The sequence below is a fragment of the Rousettus aegyptiacus genome, unplaced genomic scaffold (genome assembly GCF_014176215.1).
Source record: "Rousettus aegyptiacus isolate mRouAeg1 unplaced genomic scaffold, mRouAeg1.p scaffold_m13_p_10, whole genome shotgun sequence".
In the NCBI taxonomy this organism is placed as follows: Eukaryota; Metazoa; Chordata; class Mammalia; order Chiroptera; family Pteropodidae; genus Rousettus; species Rousettus aegyptiacus.
The window spans coordinates 47,649,235-47,675,687 of NW_023416285.1; the positions used below are offsets into that span (position 1 = coordinate 47,649,235).

The 26,453-nt window shown below is 38.8% G+C and overlaps 1 protein-coding gene across 4 annotated transcripts in view; it reads right to left on the reverse strand.

Moving 5' to 3' along the window:
- FRAS1 (Fraser extracellular matrix complex subunit 1) overlaps positions 1 to 26,453 on the reverse strand; it is a 404,163-nt gene that overhangs the window by 62,937 nt on the left and 314,773 nt on the right. For 3 of the 4 annotated variants that reach the window (XM_016154419.2, XM_036227812.1, XM_036227811.1), the window contains 10 exons: positions 24,874 to 25,121; positions 19,589 to 19,737; positions 19,239 to 19,401; positions 17,496 to 17,631; positions 13,845 to 14,035; positions 12,673 to 12,826; positions 11,217 to 11,480; positions 9,225 to 9,410; positions 7,692 to 7,811; positions 7,229 to 7,408 (listed from right to left, as the gene is read on the reverse strand). In XM_016154419.2, coding sequence (XP_016009905.2) covers positions 7,229 to 7,408; positions 7,692 to 7,811; positions 9,225 to 9,410; positions 11,217 to 11,480; positions 12,673 to 12,826; positions 13,845 to 14,035; positions 17,496 to 17,631; positions 19,239 to 19,401; positions 19,589 to 19,737; positions 24,874 to 25,121 — 1,791 coding nt within the window. The remainder of the gene's footprint in view (positions 1 to 7,228; positions 7,409 to 7,691; positions 7,812 to 9,224; positions 9,411 to 11,216; positions 11,481 to 12,672; positions 12,827 to 13,844; positions 14,036 to 17,495; positions 17,632 to 19,238; positions 19,402 to 19,588; positions 19,738 to 24,873; positions 25,122 to 26,453) is intronic. The other variant, XM_016154420.2, reaches the window with a different exon arrangement.

A 26,453-nucleotide genomic window follows, 5' to 3' on the forward strand; every position in this document is an offset into this window, starting at 1 on the left:
TACACCACTTTAGCCTGGCTTGCAGTAAAATAAACTTGCTGCATGGCTTGGCCTTTGGGCAATCATTCTGTATCAACACTAAAATGACACAGAAAACCATTATCCTTTCACATGATAGAGACAACACATGCTAATTTTTTTAGAGTTGTTTTAAAAGTAAAAGAAGAATCTGAAGTGATTTTTAAATAATGCCAAAGTATCCCACAAGTGAACAACATCTCTATGTTTTTAAATATCCAAAAACATTTAACATAGAATCTTTGCTTTTATCTTAGGGCTCTGGGACTTATCCTTTGGTGCCAGTCAAGACTGAAACAAAAAGATACCTCTTATTTCTTCAGCACAAATTTCCTCTTTCTGATATGGTTGTAAGAATATTAATCCACTTAATCTAATCCCTTAGTTTGGTCTTGAAATTCATTTGCTGCTGCCTGGGATTTATTATTTGTCACTGTTAGTCAAGGCAAAACCAGTTTAGCGTTTCCATAAACAAACAAACAAAAAACAAACAAAAAAGCAAAGAGATTCTTCTTTGTAACACCATTATCACTGCTTTATCTTAAAAAAAGAAATCAACATGCATGGTTTACATTTGCATCTCTCTTTATCATCTGAAATTTGTTGCCCAGATACAATAGCTTCCTGATATTGGGGCATTAATTTTTTGATGAGGCATTTTATATTTCTGTGCTTGCTACATCAGTTCTTGACAGGCGAAAAATGTAGCCCCCTATCTCAAAGCTTTGTCTTGTGACTCTGGACAGAAATCCATACCATTTTTTAAAAATTTAATAACTTCAGACTGGCTGTGCTGAGGAATTTAAATCGCTTCCCCTGCTGTGAATTCATCCTCACAGCTCATGGGGAAATACTTGTCTGCATTCTCACAATCCACTGCTCACCTAATTCACTGTTCTCTTTACGAGAGTCTAAGACTGACTGAGAAAGTGATAAATTTTTCCATCCTTTTGGGAAGGGAAGCACTGGGATTGATTTTTTAAAAAACATTTTTATTGAGAGGAAATTGACATATAATAAATTGCACATATTTAAAGTGTATGATTTCATAAGCTTTGCCACATCCATGAAACTTCAGTCAAAATAGTGAACATATCCATCACCCCAAAAGTTTCCAGGCGACACTTTTTAATTCTTTCATCCTTCCCATTCCCATTCTCTACCCTACCCTAAAGCAATAAATGGATCACTTTCTGTCACTGCAGATTAGTTGGCATTTTCTCTAATTTTTTTAATAAATAAAATCATATAGTATGTACTATTTTATGCATGATTTCTTTCACTTAGCATAATTATTTTCCCATTTATCCATATTATAGCATGTATTAATATCTCATTACTACTACATAGTATTGCATTATGTGGACATATCATAATTTGTTTATCCATTCACCAGGCAATGAACATTGAGGTTATTTCCAGCTTGAGGCTATTACAAATAGAGCTGTTCTGGTCATTTGTGCACAAGTCTTTGTTTAGACATAAGTTTTCATTCTTCTTGGGTAAATCTCTAAATGTAGAATGGGTGGTATATATGTTAGGTATGTGCTTAACTTTTTAGGAAACTGACAAATTATTTTCCAAAGCAGCAATAGTACTTTTGATTCCCTCCAGCAGTGCTCGAGAGCTCTAGGTTTAATCTTAGTGGGCCTTTCCCAATTCAATCTAGAAGACACATGAACACCTATCACGTGTTCAGTCTTGCTTATAAATATTAATTTTTTATCTTTAACGACTCTGGGAGGTCAAAGTTGGCATATCACACCTATTTTTATAGATCACGACACTGTAATACAATTAGAAAAGCAATATCATCCATCCAAGGACAGAACTGCATTTGGAACTCAAAGTTGTCTAATTCCCAAGTTTATGGCTCTTATGAGAACTTTTTGTAAAATTCATCTAGCTCTTTCAGGCTAGACAAGGAGCCTCTTGGATGTCACCATTATCCTTTAATTTTTTTCAACATAAAAGTAATACATTCCTATTAAAGAAAATGTGAAAAGCATAGAAAAGTAGTGATGAATCACAAAAACCACTTGTAAATCTGAAACTGAAACATCACCATTGTATTATTTATTAATCGAATTCTTTCTTTTATGATACTTTATTGGTTTTAACCCTTTTCTTGTCTGAAATGTTGATTTTGATGGGGTAGTCACAATTTAAGTGATAGTCATAATTAAGTGCCAGAAGGTAATGAGCTGTATCTAGAATGTAAGCTTTAAGAGGACAAGTATTTTTATGGGTTTCTTCACTAATATGCACCTAGACTAGTACTTGGCACACAGTAGGTACTCAAAACATATTTGGTGAATGAATTTAGTTCACCCGCTATAATCGATATTCAAGAGGCCCTACTGAGCACAGATTTTCAATCTCTATATACTTTTTTTTTTTCAGTTTTAGCCTTTGCTAATTGGGCATTGAGAGACTTGAGGCACTCACTTGACAGCAAGATGGTGTTTCTAATAACTTATTGCCCCTACTGGCTGTCATAGCAGGTAGTTACTATTTGAAATATCTTGAAGGCTTTTAATCCCATCGAAGGTATTCTCAGTCACTGACTGGTTGGCTAAACTATGTATCTGGCAGTATTATGGCGACCCTCATCAACCCTGTCAGTTTTTCCAGTTCCCCTGGAAGGCCAGCGTGTTAGAGATAGTCCAGGCCAGATCAGGGAAGTGGTGTGGGAATAACGCATCTCTGAAGAAACTGCCTTCCTGAGAGGTTCGGCGAGCCCCTCAGCCTCCTGCTTTCATCCCGGCTGTGGACAGTCAGTGCGTGTTGCCGAGGTCCCACCCCAAGCTCCCACTGTGGGAGGCTCTCCACTTTTCTGCTTCAGATTTTCTTCAAAGCCTCCTGTTATGAGCTAAACTGTGCCTCCTCCCATCCAATGCATATCTCAAAGTCTTGATGCTCAGTACTTTACAGTGTGACATTATCTGGAAACAGGATCTTTGCAGATGTAATTAGTTAGGATGAGGTCATTCAGGTGGGCTCTAATCCAGTATGACTATTGTCCTTATAAAAGGGGAAATTTCGACACAGATATACACATCCAGGGAGAAGGCCATGTGAACATGAAGATGGCCAACTACAAGCCAAGGAAAGAGGTCTGGAACAGATCCTCCCCTCAGAAGGAACCAACCCTGCTGATACCATGATCTCAGACTTCCGGCTCCCAAACCTATGAGACAATAAATTTCTGTTTAAGCTGCATAGTTTGTGGAACCTTGTACAGAAGTCCTAATAGGCTATTCCACCTGTGCTCTCATGGAGAACTCAAACTAAGACAGTGGGTGCATTCTATTTTGGTTGCTGTCACAATACAAAGACAAAGAGAAAACCAAAGAATATCTTTGCTCAAGCATCACCTCTTGGAAGTCTTTCCTGACTCACGCTACCCCTCTTTTAGGTGGAACTCGCTGTCCTTTGGCTCCCACTATCTTCTGTCACATTGTTGTCAAAGCTACTGAAACACATTTGCATGTGTTCGTTTATATGTCTACCACTTCTAAAACATAACTTTTCTCCTACAGCAGCTCCTCAATACACGTCCGATGAAGGGGAGAGCCAGTGCTGTGCTGGAGATTGCTACGTTTCAATATGACTCCTCCCCTACTTTAAAAATATAACTTCTGAGACTATTAGCTAAGCAAATGAACCTCCAGTTAGGCTCTACATTTCTCGGCTACTTCACAACTCGATGTGACTACATTCCTGACACTAGGATGTGATCAACAGTAATGTGTGCTCTTCTAGTAACACTCCTGAGAGAGAAATGGATGTGTGCTCCCACGGCCTCTCTTCCTTACTGCTGGCTGGGGGAGGACAACAACTACAGTTGTTGTTGGACCAGAAATGGGAGCCTCATGCTGAGTACTGCTGAGCCACCACCTCAGGCCATCTCACCTACCTGCCTCTGGATTTTTCTGTAAGAGAAAATAAAAGTTCTTATCTCAGGCACTGTATTTTGGAGGCTCTTTATTCCATTGCTTAGCTTCTGTCCTAATAATTCCTTACTCTAATTTCCCATAAAAAGAGGGTCTTTTGGGTCCCTGATATAAGGGTGTGGCCCACCAATCTTAAAATGAGCAGATGATGGGAGGAGGCTCATGTCTGTCTGTCTTCTGCACAGTTTCCAAAGACAGGTGGCTCCCTACATCTCCTCCTCAGTAGAAAAGAAGATCCTGACAGCTTTCCTTTCCATCTAAGGGGAGCAATCAGTTACAATCAACTGAACAAGAAAGATAGCATGAGCAAACCATCAAGAGGATGTTTGCAAGTACTGTGCCAAGAGATCATTCAAAGAAGAATCCAGTCCCCAAATAGCTCAATGCCTACACTGTAGACACTGGCCTAGAAGTTACTCTGCTCTTAGAAAGACCAGGCCCCAGCCCAATCTCGACTCCTGGCAGAGATGTTCTCACTCACAGAGACAAATGGGGTGAGGTGCTGCTGCTCTTCTCTCAGCTGTTGCCAGCTGCCTTAGGAGAAGATGATAAGTCATCAACATGCACTTCCTTGGAAGGGAGACCTTTGACATTTAAAGAGAATCAAATACAGGAAAATATTCTCACTTAGAGGAAACAGAGAAGGAGAGAATGCTGATGAAATGCTACAGAAAAGACTTGTGGGGTTGGTGAGGGAGGGGCAGGGAAGTCCTGCCCTATTAGCAATGGGGAGGGGCTACCAAGAGTAATAGGGAGGGGACTGGGTCCTTCTCATGTCTGGTCTACTAGATACAGGCAGATTGAGAAAAACGTGGGGGTGGGAGATTATGTGGATTAGGAAGCCAAGCCTGGTGGAAAAAGGCAGGTAAAGAAAGCCTCCTGGGTAGAAAAAGCCACCCCCCTATTTTGGGAGAGCACTTTTCCAAGAGGAGGGAGAAGTGTGACCACCTGTGGGTTACTCCCTAAGCAGCACTAGCTTGGTCTGGGCAGACAGAATTTAAGCCCAACGAAGGCTGAGACTATAAACACAGAACAGGCAAATTTGGAGCAGCCTCACACAGGACTCAATGCAGCCTGGAGTCAGAGAAGAGAAGGGCTGTGATTTACCAGCAGGTAGGCACTGGCGGTGCCTTTAAAGTCTTGTGGAGTGTGCATGTAGTTGCCTAACACAACAGCCAAGAGTCTGCCCTTTCATCTTCGGAGAGATAACAATCAGCAACCTGAAAAAATTCTGGCAGAAGCAATTAGCTCATGAATTAGTTATCAAATATTTCATGCAGCCAAGGTCTTGAGAGTGCTGATCTGCATACTTCCCCCAGGAATCTGGGGACAAAAGGGTAGGCCACCTGCTTTAATTTGCATTAGGGATTTTGGCCAATCTGTCTATTCTTCCCCATGCTCTCCCACCATATGCACACAACGCTCCCTCCTCCCAGACATGGTCTGCTTACCTCACTGCCTCTGCACCATCACCCTCACCTCTGAAAGCTCATCTCCCACCCTGCTCTCCTCATTCACTCTGCTGCAGGCACATTGGTCTTGGTATGTCTGGAAGTGACATGCCTGCCTAATCCCTCCCCAGGATATTTATACTTGCTCTGCTCTCTGTCTGGAATGCTCTTTCCTTATCTATCACCTTGGCTGGCTCCCTCATTTTCCTTAGATCTCTGCTCAAATGTCATTGTATTATTAAGGAGGTCTTCCCTCACCCCTTTGCTCCCTATGTACCCAGGTCATGCCCTTATTTCTTCCCCTAATACTCATCACCATCTGACGTATTTGCTTGCTTGTCTGCTTACTATCTGGCTACCTGCATTAGATAGTGAATACCATCAGGGCAAGCAATTCCCCCATTTTGCTATTTCTCTGGTTGAGTGAAGTAAAGCGATGAAGATCTAAATCTCCTGAAAGCCGTCACTGCCTCTACGATGTATGAAATAAAGCAATTCTACCTTTAGATTGCTTATTCAGTAAGTGTCTCTTGCCTCTCACATCCATTCAGCCACCAGATTCTAAACAATCTCCCTCTGAAATTCCTTCCTTCTTTCCCTCCTTCCTTCAACTAACTATTGTTTATTGAATACTTATTAGGTACCAGGTATTATCTCTTATGTTATCCTTATTTTACTAATCCCACTAATGCCCGCCTGGGTGAAACCTCACTAACTCCCACCTGGCCAAATGTGAAACTTCTTAATCTCTGTCACTGTCTCCTTTTCCTTTCTTTCGGTTCATCCTGTTGGACACTAGATAAATCTCACTTCCTTTCCCTGCTCAAAATTCTGCAGTGTCTCCCTCCTGCCAATTGAATTGAATAGGGATTATTTATCCCAGGTTTGAAGACCATCCATAAAATCTCAATCTACCCATGAGCCCCATCTACTACTTTCAGAATATATGCTTTACCTAAACTGGACCACTCATTGTTTTTGAATGTGCTCACATGCTGTTCCCATCTTAGAAAATAACACAATTTCTGTCTGCCCAAACTCTGTCTTCCAAGGACACTCTTAAAATGACACTGTCATGCGCCTTTCTACCTGATATAGACTATCCCACTTTTGAACTCCTATGACACCAGGTTTATACAGTTTTTAAAACACCAGCTTAAAAGGGTCAAATATATGGTGACAGAGGGAGACTGGAGTTTGGGTGGTGAGCATATAATGCAATACGCAGATGATGTATCATAGAATTGCACACTTGAAACATATAATCTTATTAACCAATGTCACCTCAATAAATTTAATTAAAAAAAAAAAACATGCCATATTCTTCTCTGAGTTATGGTTATCTGCAGAGAGTCCCTATCTCACCTAGGTGAAAATGCTGGAAGGTGAGAATTGTATTTTATTTATTTTTCTTTCTCCAGTAGCAGCTAAACTAGAATCTTGCTCAATATACATGTTCATTTGCTCCTTGTTGAATTAAATTTTTAAGCACAGTGCATCACACCAGGTCAGGTGTTCAAGACTTTTAAAAGAAGCAAAGGGTAAAGTGTTCACCCTAAAAGAATCAACCATCTAGTTATGAAGACAAGATTGCTTACATAAATTGCAATTTAAAAAATCAACTTTAAGCAAGTAATTATTGAGCATCTACTGTGTGCTAAGTACAATGAGAAGCAGTATATAAGGGTCAAAATTAATGATACAGGAAATAAAGGTGGATTCTAGGTGTATGTGTACACTATGGCTGCCCCCAACACTTACTAAATCAGAACTTTTGGTTTGATGAAGCAAGAATAGGCTTACCTGGAGATGCTGCATGTTCCAGGCGGCCCAGCTGGGGCTGTCTGGTTACTCTGTAGGTCAGTTCTGCAGGCTTACTCTCCTGGTCAGTGGCAGATAGCTGCAGAGTGGTGATTTTCTTCACTGAATTTTCATCCAGGACCAGCCCTTTATTGATGGTGATGACTGGTGGGGATTTGTCTTCTGAAAATATTAGAAATAGTTATTTGGAATGGGGCCTTTTCAGTTTCCTTTCTTCGATTTCGGGCCTGGATGAAATCGTGCCGAGGGGTAAGACTGGAATAGTACTTAGGCCTGTGCCTCAGAGAGTGCCTCAAGGGGCCAGAGCTTCAAGCTGCAGAGGAGCCATGATTCCAGATTTCCATACCAGTTGGGTAAAGGAGAGGGTCACCCTCAAAGGACTATAGTGTAGACTATATAACTTCATAACTGCTGATGTATTTTTACAAACTCAGTGCCACCTTACCCGAAACATTGATGGAAAATGACTGGCCAATCAATTTGTTGCCTTCTCCATCAACCACATCAAATTTAAAAGCAAAGCTCCCAGCAAATTCTCCTTTTCTGTGACTATATTCTATTTGTCCTGTAAAAAGAACAAAAAAGACAGAAATTTCCTGTTAATGCTTTCTGCCCTTATTTCTGAAGTGTGAGGTAGGAATTCGATTTGTATTCACACCAATGAATCGATTAACACTTTCCTCACTTTGATGTTGCTTTTGACATTTTAATCTCAGATTTTCATTTTCTTCTTTCCTCTCTCACTGTAAACTTCCTCACAAAGACCCTTCATGATAAAATCACCCCAAGTAGCCTTGCCTATGGTTGAGGCTCAGCTTTTGTGAAAGACTCTGAGGATGTCTCATGAATAACTAGATCAGCAAAACTGCCCACGTGGAAAATGTGCACTGATCGCACCCTTATCCTTGATGTGACCTTGTCATGGGGAGAGAGGATGCAGACCTGCAGCCCACATTCTCCCAGAACGTGTCACTTCCAATTCCCAATACAGCCTTAAATCGTTTTTGGAACAACATAAGATATAATCAACCAATAAATAAATAAACAAAATAAATACATTCTACTTAAAAGTCAAAAGAATCCAAAGGGGGAAATGTAATATATCACATCTCTGTAAACACACATCACTTCTAAGTATCTAGCAATGTAGATATAGCCAAATATCTAGGAAGAGGTGCCTGGTTTCATTTTTTAAAAAGAGACACCGAGGCAAGAAATAATTAAGGAATTACTACCCCTTTGCCTATTTCACCCCCTTCATTAAAGTATAGATAGGTCCAATGAGTATTTGGCTGCTACCAACTTTACGTATTAGTACATGGACAGGACCCCTGTTTTTGTTCCTTGTGGGCATACTTGCACCTCTAAATGAAATTGCACATCATCTCATGATGTTGGATTACTTCTCCCCCCTGATATGTAACTCCCCCCACCTTTTTTACCCCCAAAAGCACTGTACAGTAACTATGTAGCATTTAACATTTATGCTTTTACATTACATCAGCATTTCCTGGAGGAGGGATGAGCTATGTAATCTCCCCCAGGCAGCTCCGATTTATGCCCTTCCATTTTGCTTAGTTCATTAACTTGTGCTCTTGGGGGAACTGAAAAGAGATATAAATTGCTCACCTTAAGGCAGGCATAATTTTTACCTTAATCCATCCCAATTCAGTTCTTTTTTCTTATTCTATCTCTCACACTTTTTAGCATCACAGCAAGTCAAATGATTTTTTTTCCCCACCATAAAAGCCCCAAGTTTCATCAGTGCTATGTCAAAGGACGAACACATTTTAGCCAAGAAGAACAGTTTTAAAAAAATTTGAGAGACAAGAAAGAATAAATGAAGCTATAATTTAACTCTTATTCAAAACAAAGTGTGCACAGTTTACTGTCATGGGCTACCAGGCATTTAACTCCCATTTTACTACTGTGGGTGGAGCCTGTGGAAGTCTGGATAAGCAGAAGAAAACTGGATGACCTTGGCTAATGTCAGCCTGGGTGAAACTTCGGACAGGGCCTTTAACGGAGATTTGCTCCAGGCTGCCATGCTTTACCATCTGCAGGTGCCCTGCTCCAGGATCTTCCTTCATGATGTACATCACCTGATGGTCATCTGAGTCATGTGTCACTTTTAAGTGCTGTTCTGTGATGCGTGCTACAGACCCTGAAAGAGAATGTGAGAGAGTAGGTCATTCTCCACCACTGCCTTTGAACAGAATGTTAAATGATCTTAGGAGATGGAGAGTAAATTATAGCACATTCTCTAGGTCTCAGTAAATACCAGGTGCTTGCCCTTCTGTTTGCAGCTAAATAAATGTTAATTGCCCCAAGTGAAAGAGTCCCAGCTTCCCAATTTGCTAATTGTCTGTTGAGTTTAGATCTGAGCCCCTTTTCTCTTCTGGTTCATTTTCACTCGTTCCCTGTGCTCATTCTCCTCCCACAACCTATCGGTTAGTACCTAGGCCTACGTAATAACTCCTGATTCTGTGATGTAAACCACTTCTAGATCTATGATGAAACCTGCCTGGACTTGATTTATTTACTGTCATGAGGATCACCAAATCATAAAAAATAGTTTTACATAAATTCATAAACACATTTGGTTGCCATCTTAGACCAAATAGCGCAAGTCATTGTTATTGAAGACAGAAGATATGGTGAGAATTATGGAGCAGGGAGACCCAAACACTGGGCCCTAGAAGGCTGCACAAGTGTTGGGAATATAGGCAAGGCACTGGTCACTGGCAAACACCTCTTCTCAGGGCCTTGCCCCTTGCTTGTCTGTCTGGCCATTTTCTTTTATTAAAATTAGTAAATTCTGGTAAAGTAGATCCTAGGTATTCATGGTGTTTGGAGTAGCAACCTTCCATGGGACTTGAGTGTCCTTGCGTGTTCTTGTCAGATAATGCCAAGAATTCAAGGAATGACCACTCATTACCCAGGTCATTCTCAGAGAGCAACCCTGAGGGATGAGGTAATGTCTTCCTTTGGGACAAATATCAGGCTTGCCTGTTGTTTACTAAAACATGAGAGTTCTCTGGGCTCATTGTTCCTCTCCTATAATGCATCCCACTGCACATGAAGGCAGCCATCTGGGCCTTCTGCACCACTCACATGGGGCTTGGAGGGCAGAGGGAACCAATGCAAACTTGCTAATGGCAATGCTGCCTGCTGTGCTGCAAGTGACAAAGTACATTGTCTCTGACTGAGGAATCTCATGTCTTCCACCAGCACCCATGAGACAGTAATAGCCTAATTTATTAGCTTGTAAATATGGTGAAGTTAAATCCCAGACCTAATACTTGGGACTTTGAGAATCTCCAAATTTTCAAATACCTTTATACCAAATATTTTTCACTACAAAATAAATACACGTGACCCTAAGAATACACAAACAGACAGAACCCCAGTGGGATGTAGAGTCTCTGCAGCCACGCCCCATCTAACTGCCTACTGCCAACTGACTCCAAGGCTGCCATTTGTTGCAGGCCTTTTGGTGTTGCTTATACGCAGGCATAATTGTGAACGGTAGACCCTAGAACACCATTTCTAATGTGTCCCAATTATTTGCCTATTCTCTTTTAGGGCATAATGGCTTCCAATTGTCCCTACATGACTTTTTTTTTTTTTTTAAATAAGCATATTGAAAATCCTGCTAGAAATCTTTTGTTGTTTGTTCCTGTGGACAGTGGCAATGTTCTGTATTTGGATAAATTAAGATTTCTGAGGTTCCCAGAAATACTAAAAATTCTCAATATTTTCACAAATTCACAGCATCTGGTCCAAAGAATTTCAAAGATTTACATTTGCCATTCACGACTTTAAATATTCCTAAAACAACACTTCTCCCCAACTCTAGTCTCTCTGAGTTCTAAACACCTAATTCAATATCCTCACCACCCCCACCCCTTAGAGCCAACATGGAAAGAAACACTGTATGCTGACAAAGAACCACAGCCACTCTTGGTACCTGCTGAGAGCTGTAGGCCTCGGTTAATAGCCAAGTAAGGGGTGTCACCCGTAGGTAGCTCTATGTATATCTCCATCCTTCCTGTGTCCATGTGGAGGCCATCAGTGAGGGAGAATTGGAACTCATCCACAGCCACACCAGGACCACCTGGCATGTACCCAATCAGCCCACTCAGGATATCCTGGTAGGTGAAGGAGGAGCTCTGGTCCAAAATCCTCCCACTCTCCAGAGGCTCAGAAGCAGTTTGCCTCTGGAGTAGGTGACCTGAGGAAAGGAGTAAAGAAAAACAAAGAAACGTGGTAGAACGCATATGTCACCAAAACATTGTCTGATTATGTCAACTAAAATGAGCCTGAATAGAATGTCAAGTGCCTCAGAGGCTCTTGGTGACTCACGTATAAAAGGCTAACAACTAAGATTTTATATATAAGCACAAGGTGCTTCCCTGTGGCCTAATCTACAAATAAAGAAGATGAAGCCCCACTTTTTCCTGGTTAAAAACCCCTTAAGGAGACACAGATGGATGTGGTAATAAAATGGCTTAGAATCAAATCTCCCTCCATGAATTCAAACTCATTTCATTATCTAAACCTTATTTTTTCCTTCTGCAAAGTGAAAATAGAACTCTTTACTCGCTGCCTTTCTCCTAGGGCACCTGGGATGGGAGATAAGAATATGTTTTGAATTCCTTTTAAATTCAGAAAGACACTAAGCATCTTTGGGTTGAGACATATTTTTCTGTTTTCAAGGGTCATGTTTACTGCAGTAGGACAGTTAAAGTGTTTCATTAAAGGACGTGAAAATAAATGAAGGCAAGCTAAAATGCAATGCCAACAGTCTCTTCTATTAACTCTCCATCAACAGCAACACTTTCATCTTTAAAAGACTAATGGGCATTAGGATGGACTAAGACACCTCTTGGGAAATGAAAGTTGCAGAGCTTTAGCTAATACCAGAAGGATGTTACTTAGAAAAAAAGTAGGTAGAAGATTCTCTCTGGTTTAATCAGGAAAAGTGCTTTCTTTGCAAAAGGAACAAGCTCATAAAGACATCTACTATGCCTCTAACCTGAAGTGAACACCTTTTGCAATTAATAACAAGGCTGTCACACTGTTCCTTGCATGAGATGGCCCAGGATTATCAAGCAATAATGCCGACTGTGAGAAGAGGATATGCAGACTCTAAAACCTGTTTTGCCTGAGTTTACATAGGAAAGCAAGAAAACAGCTAAAACTGAATTCCAGAAACACCAATTACCTAGGATTCAGGTTTTTAGAGCAACTTATGTCTACTGTGACCCTGAAGAATATTAGCTAGCCATGAATTTGATTATACTTTGATGTAAAGAATGGATGACATACAGGCAAGGCAGAGGAAGAATCAATTGAAATCTGTATTTATTTTAATAATCTACTGGTACCTCAATTAAGAAGCTTTATATAGCACTGTGTCCTACCGTGGTCAGGCTTTTTTGTCAATACAAAAATCAGCTCATTATCTGGGGTGTCCAGGTCTTGCAGGCTCAAAGAAGAATTGCTTATCACCACTCCCGAGCTCAGCTGCACTCGGAGGGGCCACAAAGTCATCTTGGGAGGCTCATCATTCTTCCTCTGATTAAACAATAAAATATTAGGTCTCATAAAGATATTGGTTTAAGAAAGAAAAATGCACATTAGTCAAAGAAAGTAATATTGTCACATTAACTTTAACTATTGAAATAGCATTTAATGTGTCACTATCTTTAATTCCCAATCAATATGCTTAGTTTTAAAGGAAAGCAATCACACAAACAAAATATCCCCTTGAAAAAAAAAACGAGTGAACATTCCGCACAAATCTTCTCAGATATTTTTCATAGGTACAATGATCATATTTTCCAGACTGAGAATAAGGATATATTGTTAGAAAAGTACGAGTAGATTTGGGGGATAAAAGGGCACATCATTTGTAATCAGAGCTGTCTTAGAAAGCCCTAAGCACATCACAGTACCTGTGGGAGCATACCATATTTGAAAGTGTGGGTTTTTAAAGCTGTCTTACTGCCCCCATTCCAGCCCCCCTCCATCACTGACCCTAAAGGGTACTGAGGGTACTGTATGTTTTATTGTCCCTAGGCAGAGGGTATTCCATTCTGAGTTTTGTCTTTTATCTCTCTCTCTCTCTCTCCCTAGGATGATAGAGCAAGCCTATGTAGTTGCTCTAATGAAAATAAATGCAGCATCAAAAAATACATTTCTTTGATGTTATGATTTAATGAATAAATGCATTAAAAAGTTAAGATAAGGCACACAGAACCGCATACAACAATTTAAGGGAAAAATAGGTGTATATTAGTTTTCATGTAACTATGAGACTGGCAAGGTTTTTCTATCTGACCCTCACAAACTGTTTTCACACAGAAAGAATAGATTTTACCCTGAAATGAAAATTCAGATTTCCAAGTCAGACCATCCCCAAATGCCAGCCTTAATATTGTAAGTTTCCTATAGGTCAGGGTTATATTTTTACATTGACCTCTAAAATTGAAAAACAAATCCAATTCTCTTTGCTTTTGAGTTTATATAAAGCTATCTAATAGTGAGATATTATGGTCAAAGGTCTAACTTTTCCAACTTCCAAAGTCTTTACCTCAATGGTGATATTGATGCTGTGGATTTCCGAACGACTGTTTCCATCACTTACATAGAAACTAAAAATATCATGGGTTGGCTCAATGCTTTCATGAACACTCTGAAAGTAGTAAATATAGTTTTCCAGGATGTCTTGAATAGGGAACGATGCCTCTAGGTCACTGATAGTTCCAGGGCCAAAACGATCACCTGCATTATCAACAAGAGAGAACTTTTACCTGGATCCATCCTGCTTACTAAGCTGAACTAGAAACATGACAGGATTATCAACAAAAAATGAAAATATGTTTAAAGGTACAGGTGGTAGAGTGGAATGAGCACAGGACCAGAAATTGGAAGTCTTGGGATCAAATCCCATGTTCCCCACTATTTCCCATCTATAAATTGATATACCTGCCCTGCTATTTCCAAGGCGAATCAATGAGAGAATATGCATGAAAGAACTCAGAATGTCATTATTTTATATACCATAGAATCAGTGGTTGTTTTGTTATAAATCTTTGACAAGTGCTAGGGCAATTAATGACACAATAGCAAAAGTTCTATCTTACACTTTAGTCAGTTTCAAGACCATTCTACCTGGTATATCCTGCAAGAGGAACCCTCTTATTTTACATCAGAAAAGGTTAACTTTATATCTTTTTATCTAAGAAACTTCTCCTTAAGCATATTTTCACTTGACCTTTCAGTTCCTTAAGGAAACCTCATGGGTCAGAGCTTAGCCCGTGGGATGGTCCACCAAGGCACTGTGGCTCAGGGACCATCCAGAACTCAGGGGTCATTTGGGTACTGATATGTTCAAGTATGATTCAGAGCTCTTATAGGAAGTGCTGGCTCTGGTTAACTCTTCCATTCATCCCAACCCTTGGTTTTTTTGTCAAAAACCAAGGGGAAGAGTAAGCACTGTCTCCCTGATGGATGACTTGCCTCTTACTTGGTCTGACTCTCTCTAATTGATTAGTTTTAAATTGTTACCACATTTTCTTTTAAAGAGAGGAGGAAAAAGAGACACTTGTGTCTTCGAGCATTCCCTGGATAGATCAACAAAGAAAAGTTTAGCTAGAAGACCTGAAAGCAACAAGGCTGTCCATGGTCCTTTACAAAGATCAGGTCTTATATTAACAGGCCGTTGACTTCCTGAACTGTAGACAGTGTCATTTTTTGTTGTCCTCCTAACAGAAAGATTAGAAATAAATGAATTTTAAATATACTTCGTTCGAAATAAGAATTCAAGACAAATAATTTTTTCTTCAACGACCTGAATTTTTTAAAATTTTAACCCTCAGATTTTATATCTCTTGACACCGAAAGTGTAGAGAGGTCTAATCCCTAGACACACACAGTTCAGGGTTTCCAGAAGAAACTGCTATAATTTCTTCAAATTTTTATTTTCTCTTTCCATCGATCGCTATAAATCTGAGAAATGTGGCTTCTTCATTTGGGTCAAAATTAGCCTAAGCAAAGTAAATGATGCCTAAAAATATACTCAGACAGAATAATGACTTGTTTTCTGCCATTAGAAAACAAGCTATTCAACAAGTGAATCTGTCACTGAAGCTTTCAGCATCAACCCTTCCAATTTTTAAAATTGCACATTCTCTTTTTCATGTGTTTCCTTGCCTTCTTAAACAGAATATACTATGTGCGAATTAAATCGTTCTTGATGCATGCAGGCTATTACGAACATCTATTACTGCATTGCTCGGATGCCCTAGAGGTAATTGAGGTGTGTCCTGTCCTATTTGTGCTGGTACTAAATGAATGTCGATGACACACTGTTAGATTTTATATTTAATGTAATTATTCTGTTTCTTTCTGGCTTGCTGGTAGGAAGTGTAAGCTGCTTCTAATGTTTTTAAAAAGGTGTTCTGATCAGCTGAATTTTGAATCTAGGTAGCTAGTTTCACACAGATAAAACAGACTTGGTTCATACCAACCGTGGAGCAAAGAGTAAGGTCTTGAAGTGATGTGTCTTGGGACAGTTATTTGTGCCTTGAACATCTTTTCCTTACTGCCACATTCATGCTAATATAGAGCAGTGGTCCTCCAAGTGTGGCCCTTGGATCAGCATCAGTGGCATCACCTTTGAGTGGGTGAGGAATGCAAATTCACAGGCCTCACCAACCTTCTCCAACAGGAACTCTAGGTTGCTGCCCAGGAAACTGAGTCTTATGCACTTTAAAGTTTCAGAACCATTTTTAGAGAGGCTGAGGCTTGCCAAAAACATGACTTCCAGACCAGTAAAATATTCCTCTGCGTGCATTCCAGTTAATAATGTAAAACTGTTTTAGGAAGGCCTAAGAAAAAACCGTCTGGATAGAAGATAAGGCCTGGGGCAACCATCCTTACCTGATTTCTCACCTTTGACCATACTCTTCCCTCTCCCAGACATTCTATTTTCCCTCTGACCACAGCGACTCATTCCCACTAACCTTCCAAGGTCCAGCTCAAAAGTCACTTCCTTAGACTTTTCCTGACTTCCCAGGCAAAAGTAATTGTTTTGTCCTAAGTACTTTCTCAGTGTTTTGCTCCTTACCCTGTCCTGCCATTTTATTTATTGTAATTTATCAGTCTTCATATCTGTCTCCCACTCAAGGCAGGGGCTGTGTCTTATTAATATGTATATCCATTACATCTACCATAAACTTTTGCTGAGATAAATCTAATTTGGTGATAAACAAGTCAAAGTGTACACACTGAAAGGCAAGATGGGGAAAAGACCCAAGATTTTCTATAGAAAAGCATGACCACTGCCAAATGAGTTTCTGGTAACTAGGCTCAAATCTCAGACGCCATGCCGGCCGCAGACACCTTCAGTCAATGGCCTCTCTGTGGGAGCCACTAGCTGCAAGCCAATGAGAGCCAACCACTGCCATTCAGGAATCTCACTGCAGAGGTAGCAGCACATAACCCGCCAGGAGCTGTCTCAACTGCCAGTCACTATGGTCTCAGGGGGCCTGTGGACAATACATGTCTCCTCATGTCTCCACCAAGAGCAGCGGGTCCAGGGCAGATGGCGGAGGGAGAGGGATGCTAAGGAGAAGGTCACAGATAGACATGCCCACATTTCAATTTATGTCATATCCTCGGAAGAAGCTAAGACATAAGCTGTGGCTCAGCTAAACTGCAGCTGCCTCACAATGAGAGGACAGACATTTTTATTTTCTTGACACTCAGTTCTGAGTGTAATCCACAAGGCCCTCCATCCCCATCGCTGGCATCCAAATCTCCTTACTCTGCTCTATTTTTTTTCCATAGCATTGATTTACCTCCTAACATTGTACACAATTTTCTCATTTGTTAGGTTTCTTATCTGTCTCCCTCCACCAGGGTTTAAGGCACCACAAAGGTAGGGGTTTCTGTCTGTTTTCTTTACTGATGTATCCCTAATTCTTTAAAAAGTGCCTGGCACACACAGAATGCTCAGCAAATTTCTGATGAGTAGATGAAAACTTCCTTCCTTCCTTCCTTCCTTCCTTCCTTCCTTCCTTCCTTCCTTCCTTCCTTCCTTCCATCCATCCATCACTTTGAAATAGTTACATTCCCCTTCAGTTCTCCATGTCCAAGCTTAATCGGAGGCAGCTGCCCCCTTCTGCCCTCCCTTCCTTTCAGGTCTGGAACACTCCGACAGCAAAGCTCTTGCTGGTACCTGTTCCTGTGTTCTCAATGCAGCCGTACTTGGGCAGGGCACTTAGTCTAATGATGGCATCTCCCTGGAGGTTGTCTTGATCATCAGCAGCAAAGAAATGGTGAAATGAGAGTGGGGCTCTCCCTCCCTCGTCAACCTAGAAAGAAAAGATTGCAGAGTCCTTGGGCGGTTGCACATAACTGCAGTAAAAAGAACTGAATTACAAAGTGCTGCCTGGGGTGACCTTCCAGCACCAATTTCACTTGTTTGAGAAGGCAGATCCTCTACAGACGAGATGAGAAATGTGCATGCTGCTGAAGCCAGGCAATCTTTCAGCGCCTCTCAAAGCGACACTCAGGCACGATGACTTCCATGTCTCCCTTCAAAGTCGTGCTTCCTTCAATGATGGATCTGGTTATAAAGCAGCTCTGGACCATTCTAATCACCCACCTCAGCACAGCTGCACGACAGGATGGCTGCCTTCCTTCCACATCAACATTCAAAAGCCCGTGGCTAGAAATGATCATCCACTACTCCTCCCTCAGATACGGTGAGGGCTACTGTCCTATAGGTGTTCCCGCCCAGAATAAAAGTCCCATTTTTTTCCTTTACAGTATACATTTATGGGTATGCAGAAAGAAAGTGCTCACCATACCCGAAAACTAGTGCTTATCTTAATGTCAAAGAGGAAAATAAATCAGTGTAAGTAAAAGCGGTTGTTCAAACTAACTTTCTCCTTAGGGCCCTGCTTACTATGCTGACTCTGCAACCTGAGCCTGGTGTTTTTTGCTAGCCTGCTAGATATGACCAAGCCCTTTCACTTTGAACAACTCTTGGCTAAATGTAGGAAGACTGACAAATTACAAAGTGGAAGGTCAGCCTGACTCGAATGGGCAAGGTCCAAATGGCTACCCCAAGGTGTGGAAATGGGAAAATGGGTGGAATATCAGGGCCATTTAGAAACAACTCAGTTTTATCAATTTTAAGTTGCTTAATAAAACCAGAAAATCTCCTTATGTTTTGGCATTATGGTATGTATAGAGAGCAGAACAAGGAAAGTGAATTAACTTTTATGAAATCCCTACCATATGTTGGTACTATACCAGGTTTTGGGTTTTTTTTTAAATGATATTTTATTAATTATCAGAGCAATCCTCTATGCAACAGGAATAGTAATATTTTAAAGATAAAGAAATTGAGGCTAAGAAAGATTACATCATTGATCCAAGGTTACTAGCTGGTAAGTTACAGAATCGGCACTTAAATTCAGATCTGGGTGAGGTTATGATCAGGATATATTATCTAGCCTCATACCTTCCCTAACCCAAAGAACAGTCAACAGTGTTTACAGTGATGTGCTATCTTGATTTAAGGAGTGACTTGGGGACATTGTCCATATCCCCATGTTTTAGTTGTTGCAAACATTAGATTGTAAACTCCTCAAAGCTATATTCCACTTCTAATTTTACTCCCACTACTATACACATTTAGTATAATATACAAAATACTATATACATTGAGCATTTATGTCTGGCACATACATATTTGTTGACTAACAGAATAATGAGGATATAATGATTTAATTTTCTATATATAGTTAATTCTTTTCTTACTTTTTGAAAAACCCACGACTGAAAACCATGCATATCCCGATACTATTGCCTCTATACTTTGGGGGAAGAACTCGGCAGACAACTTGGGTACATCACCGCAGAGTCCAGCTCTCTGTAGCACTCGCTTTTTATTGATCTGAGAATTGTTTACCGTGATAAGGTCAGCAAAAGCAATGACTGGAGGCGGATTCTTGACAGGAGTGATCATGATGGTAAACATCTGATTGTCCAGACGGTTGTGGTCCATATCAGACACCGAGAAATGGAAGCTATCAGTAACCAGATCACCATCTGTTTCAAACACAGCTGAGTACCTACAGAGGCCAGAGAGAAGAATCAAATGAATGAGCTATACTGAGAAGCCAGGTAAGATGACTGCAATTTTGTTTAAAAATGGGGCCACGAGCAATATAATATTTCAAGGGAGCTACTGGTTAGTTATTTGACTATTTTAATATAATTTTTAAAAATCTTGTCAAGTAATACAAAGTGGTTACATACTTTATTTTCTTGTTATTGATGTCTTCCATTGTGAAATTGGAAATCTCTGAGATTTCCTCCACCTCAGGTCCGGAGGTTCTTAAGAGAGCACCATACATGGGCAGAGAACTTAACTGAATCCAGATCTTTGAGTCAGGGGAAGAATCGTCCTAATCGAGAAAATATGAGAGAAGACATGAATACATATTTGCAGGAATAAATACTTCCAATAGTTAAAAAGATCTCAGGTACTTCTTTCTCTGCTAATTGGAAATGTCTCTTTTCCTTTGTGATAAAGCAACATCATTTCAAACTGCAGTATTTATTCCTCCTAAAATGTCACTTTGCTAATGTCTTCTTTCAAAAGTATCTAAGAGTGGGGAAATGCATTTTAGGCATGGGGCCTAGAAGCCATATTGTTACTAAAAGAACCACACAAGGTTTGTTTTTACTACAAGCATTTAGTGAAGAACAGAACATAGAGATATACATCATCTTCTAAAAACAGTTGTAGGCTGCTTCTAGAGTTTCTAAGGATGGTTTGCTTTTCAGAAACAGGTAAAATTCCTTTATAACATATAATACAATATTAAAGAAAAATCTGTGAAACAGAAAGAATGAAAATTTTTTAGCTTAGCCATTGACTCACTTTAACATTACATGTGATAAAAATTTTAGTTTAACAGAATTTAGGGAATCTTACAGATTTCATTCTATCAGGACTGAACATCTTACAGAGACAATTTCCCTTTCTTTCTGCATTATTTACTGAGAAATAAAATTGGCTTTCTGTGTTTCTACATGGACAAAAATGGACTGTATTAATGAACCATTCCCTCTTTCTTCGAGGGTATTTTTGGAAATATCTAGGAGGCAGGCAACATCTTCTTGGAAAGTTTCTCTTTGTTATTCATGTTTTAGAGCAGTAAATTTGAACGTGGGGGCACTTTACACTTTACCTCAGCAAGAATGAAGGTAATATTGCATAGTTCAGTGTACTCTCAAATGCAAATTTTCACAGCTAAGCTGTAGTTAGTTGAGGTATTGGATCAGGAATGTGAGCACAAATACTGGTGATCTGGGGACAGCAGATTTTAGTTTTCATTTCTAGCCCCGGGGGCCTTTTTAAGTTAGCAGTTCAGAGCCTCAAGGCAAGATCACAGAATTTCCCATATTTCTTCACATCACTTGACACTAACAAGGAAAGAAATTCAAATGCATTGAAGCTGCAAAACTTCGGAAAATTTCCCCTCAATTTATACTTTAAAAGTTTCTCTATTTTTCCACATGGTTTGTCAAATACAATATGTAGGCTTCTAAAAGACTACTTCTAATATTACTGTGAGTACACCCTGAAAGAGAATTTTAAAAAGACAGCTGAGAGTTCTAAGGTATTGTCTTCTGAAATGGCAATAAACTACAAGGACAGAGCCCCCGAGTCTTGATTAGAAGGAATCTCTTCTAAATTCCTCACTGGCAAATTTGGCAAAGAAATGCTTATTTCACATCAGGCACACCTTATTATAATGTTTCAAATCTGAAATGATGGCTGGGTTTGAAAATATGAAATTAGCTAGATTTTTTTTTCCTTAAAATGTTGTCTTAATTTAAATAAATTACTATTTTGAGATATCCAAGATATTATGGATGCAAAAAAATCATAAGACTATAAACCTTTTCTTATGTAACCTTTCTACTTAACCCATTTTCTGTTAAAAAAAACAAAGTGCAACTCACTGTCAGCGTTAATTTAATTTTATGTAAACACGCTCTTTGATGCTGAAGCAAATCTGACTGGTTTTCAATGTGAAAATAAAATATAAAAAACTGTTCTTGGAGTGATTTCTAAACAGAACTTGTCTCTAATTCTAATGTAACAAATGTATACATAAATCAGATTTATGAAATGAATCTTCAGCTAACAACCATTAGAGAACGATGTTAACATCACACGTAGGAATGCTACATTTTCTAGGATTTGATATTTTCAACAGTCAAGAATTACTGTATTTTGTAAATGAAAATAACACTACTAAAAACAGAATGCTATAAATAGAATGATGTCATTCGTTTTCAAAGACGACTGATATACTAGAGCGACGTGAAAATAATAAAAGATAATTCGTGGAAAACTTTGGGGGTTACGTAAGGTCAGGACCGTAATCCGCGAGTTATCTCGGAGAACACTGCAGCTGCCAGCGCCACCAAGAGACTGTTCTCGGGGTGACTGGGAAATGGGTCAAAGACTTTCTTACTTCTTTCGTACTCACTCATTCATTGTTCCATTTCTTTTTTATTATTTATACATCTGTTGACCCACCATTCAACACGTGGACTAGAATTTTAATAATTAATATTTACCTGTGTGTTTCTCTGTTATCCTCTCCCTGCGCCCACCATCACCTTGGATCTTGTTTCTCATTTTCTTTAATTTCTGGATATAGTTTGATATATTACTAGAAAGTATTTTTAGTTTTCTTTTTAGACTTATGAAAATGGAATTAGACTCTCCTCTTATGGGATTGATTTTTCCTTTTACTTAATAGCAGACTGCTAAGATTCATTAATAGTGTATTGTGTAGCTATAGTTCATCTGTTTTGAGTGTTCTCTAATATTCCCTAGAGTAAGTACATCACGAGTCATCTGTCATCCTGTTGATGAGCATTTGGCTTGTTTCAATATTTTTGCTATTATGGGTAGTATTGCTATGGACATTCTTGTACAAATCCTTCGGTGTACATGTGAAGATTTCTCATGGATAGGGCTCCAAAAGTAGAATGGTTAGGGTATACGACCACTTATCCTCACAAGACAATGCCAAATTCTTTCTGAAAGTTGTTGTTCCAGATTACACTTCCACCGCAAAGAACCTCCTGTAGATCCTTTCCCTCTCCAGCATTTGATGTTTTCAGATTTTTAAATTTCTGCCCATTGAATTGGTAGATAATGGTATATAGACTTAATTTGCTCATATTATCTTTTTCATTTATTTAGTGCTTTGAAAAATGCCTGTCGGTTAAATGTTATAATTTTCCTTATAAGAAGACTGCTTGGTTTTTTGTTAGATTTAATCCAATGAACATGATTTTTGTAATGCTATTACAGGTGGTATTATCTTTTTAATTACATTTACTGGCTATTGTTTTGCTTATATAAAGCGACTTATTGCTTTATTGATGTTCTAACTGACCTCTTGGTAAATTCTTTTATTTCTAATACTTCATCAAAGATTCTTCTGGGTTTTCTTCATAGTCATACCATCAATTTTCCCTAGAAGTTACACATCTTTTGTTACATTTATTCCTAGATGTGTTATGTAATGTTATAGATGGTATCATATTTTGAATTATTCTATTTTTGGCTGGCACATGTAAATGCTATTAGCTTTTCAGATTAATCTTATATCATCCTCCCCATGTTGCCCTAAAGAATTAAGTATCTTGCCAAGGGTTAATATACTCTTGTAAGTGGTGAACTTGGATTACATTCCATCCGTTCTAATTACAAAACCCATCCCATCCCATCTCTCCCCTACTTGTTTACTTGCAGTGCATAGCGAACTGTATAGGAAACCACCATTAAGAAGCAAATCAGAAAGAATCCCATTTCTGCCTTTTGTCTTTCCCTGCATTATGTCACCGTTTTACAGCTAATGATACTCTAATTAAGATCAGGCTCACCTGCTTCAATCTTTTTATATTCTGCTTCATTTATGACCAGGATTTCAGATGGCTTTTCCAACTTTTCTAGATGTTTACTGCAAACTCACTAACTATGCATTTCTGGAAAAATTTTCCCCATTACCTTAAGTACAACAAAATTCTTCTACAGCCCTCAGAGAAAGTTACTATGTAACTTAGCTAAGTCTTTTAAATATGCTATGCTTTCAGCAGGCTAGAATAGTTCTTTTGGAGTCTTTCTGCTCTAGTGGGTAAATTCACATTCAATCAATTTCAGAAAATGCACGTTCAGTTGCCAATGGGCTTGTATTTTGATATGCAGCTTATAATACGCAGTTAATGGGTAGGAACTGCTCCTGGAGTGCAATTTTGGTCTGTCAAACATTTTTCAAGCCTTGATGATCTATTGATTAAATCTGTATTCATATATTTTTATGAATTCATGAGTTTCATAAGATTCAAAAGACCATAACCTATGGAAAAAATCACCTGTCAATTAAAAACAAAACAAAACAAAAAAACAAAAATCAAAGCTATTCTGAAACTATACTAGACCCATGAGAAGAATCAGGGTGGAATGCAGCTTCCCATAATTTAAGAAAAGGCAATTTGAGGGGAAAATCTGTGCAAAAGCAATTGAAGCAATTGTTCCCAGGCCAATGCTTTATCTTTCATGCTACTATTCAGGACTAGATTTTATAGCCAGACTCTTCAGCCTAGAAACAGATTACTTAAAACTATATAGTTTTTTTTTTTTTTTAAGGCCAGGTTATTGGTTGGAATTTTAAAGATTAGCAAAGGAAAAATTCAATACTAAGAATAATTACCATTCAGCTAATCACTCTTATTTTCAAGGTATTTGTTAAAACTACTCATTATATGTTTACATAGAGAACTCATATCTGTTTATAACATATAATTGAAAAAAAAATTAATTATCCTCATGATCCTGAGCTCCAGAGGTAAAATCAAAGAAAGAAGATAAATTTAATTACCAAGATCACTTATTAAGTTAAGGCTAGATGAGAGAAAAACAAGCAAGCCTAGAGTTCCTGAATTTTCCTGTGGTCCCCTAACCACCCTGACTCTTTTGCAGAATGGAATGGAGAATGAGCCAGGAATCTTGCCTAGGAAATCTGGCAGAGAGGCACTGCCAGAGGAACATGCCAGGATTCTGTCTAGAGCTGGTCCTGAGGCAAAAGCTGGTGAAAAGTGTGCTTTTTCTCAAAAAAAGTGGGCCATGACGTATCATACCTATTAGTCAGGCAATTTCTTCTGTAATGCTCTTTCAAATTTTTCATTTGAAATATTATAGATAGAGCTTAAAATAGGGACTTTTTGGGAAGGTGGACTTTTCTGACATTGTTTCTGTTGACAATCGCTCATCCCTACACATACCCATTGTTTTCAACAGGTTTGCTCATTTACCTGTCAGTTAACGAGACACTGAGAGCAGTTGGAACAAAGAGTGTAACTATTCCTAAAAGGAGAACTATAGGGAAGTTGAGAAAAAAGTTCTTTATATGGCCATATACCCGATGTCCCAAACACTCAATCGTGACATTGCTTTCTACTCAGCCCAGTCAGAGGGTGCAGTGGAGAACAAGACGAAGGTAAGTACTTACAACATAAGCTAGGTGTGACCTCGTGATCACAGCTGTGCTTTTACTAGCAACAGTAATGCTCAGAGAGGTGCCGGCGGCCAGCCGAGGCCCAGGGTCCTCTGACAGCGACACCTCCACTCTCACTTCCAGCGCTGTTGCAGAGATGCCGTCCGTCACTGAGATCTCCATGCTGTCCTCCCGGGCAGAGGAGCCATCGTGGAGATACTGCAGGGCATTTTTCTCAATGTCCTCATATGTGAAAGTGTCACCTTTGAAGAATAAAACAAATTACAAAACCAATTACTTCTGGGAATGAAGCTTTTCATTTATATAACACCTTTGATCTCAGTATTTCAAAGTATGTATAGGATCATAATCTCTGGGAGATGTAAGCTAATTAGTCCAACCACCCACTCAATATAGGATTCTCTTTATACTCCCCTTGAAAAAGGGTTATTTAACCTGTCCTTCAATACTCTTCAAGGTGGAAGCCTCAGTCTTTTATAAGGTAACTCATTCTACTCGACATAGCTCTAATTTTTTTTAAGTTCTTAATCACATCAACAAAATATGTCTCTATAAGGTCCTTCATAGTTCTAGAGAATAAAGGACAAGCTTCTATTCTTTATAATAGTCCTTCTAGATCTAACCTTGATACTAAAAACTCTTTGAAATAGTTAAGAAAATAAATTATGCTTGACAAAGCAGTCAGAAATCTTTGTTTTGAGAGTATTTTTTTTTAATTAAAAAATATGTAAAGATTGAAAAATGTACTTAATGTTAGAAACCCAAACTAAGTCTAGAGTACTAATTTATAATAGATTTGATAGGCATGTGAAAAAAGTTTTGTTATAGAAGTCTGGGAAAATAGGTTTAAACAAAATTAAAAATTAAAAAAGTTAAACTTCAGGATTTATTAGAATTTTAGAATTTTTAATATACAACATTAAAGCTTCTCAAAATTAATGAGAAATGCCACCTAGTACCATGGGCCTCAACAATTCCTCAGAGCATAGCTGAGGTACTGGTCTTCTTGGATCTTATATTCAACTCTACATTATGTGAATAAACTAAAGAATTTATTTATTCTCTCTATTCATCTTCTAAGCCTTCTCTTTTGACATTGTATTATTGTGATTTACTGGTGTTCATGGCATTGTGCCTAAAACAGGGCTGCGATTGTTATGCCCCTAAAGTATTTCCCTTAGAATATTAGAAATCTATTCTAATGACCTTGCTTTGGTTCAGTAAATTTTTAAAACTCTGCTTTTGTGACTCCTAAGTAATTACTGGTTGTTCTCACAAATTCAATCTACCTTAAATGTTAAAAACTTGGCCCCCTCCCTCTACGGAAATATTCAGAATAATGCATTATTATGAGTTTATTAGGAATTATATAAAGCTTTTGAGAAGTATGGATTATTGGAATAAGTATATAGCATTCCAAGGTGGCTACTCTGAAAGGGACAACAGCCACTTTGATATATAAGGGATGACTATTAAAAATTATATTTCATTGTATTCTTTGTGCTTCTCTGTACTTTCCAAAAAATAAGTATGTATTATTTTTTTCTACTGGAGAAAGTATGGTAAATATTATT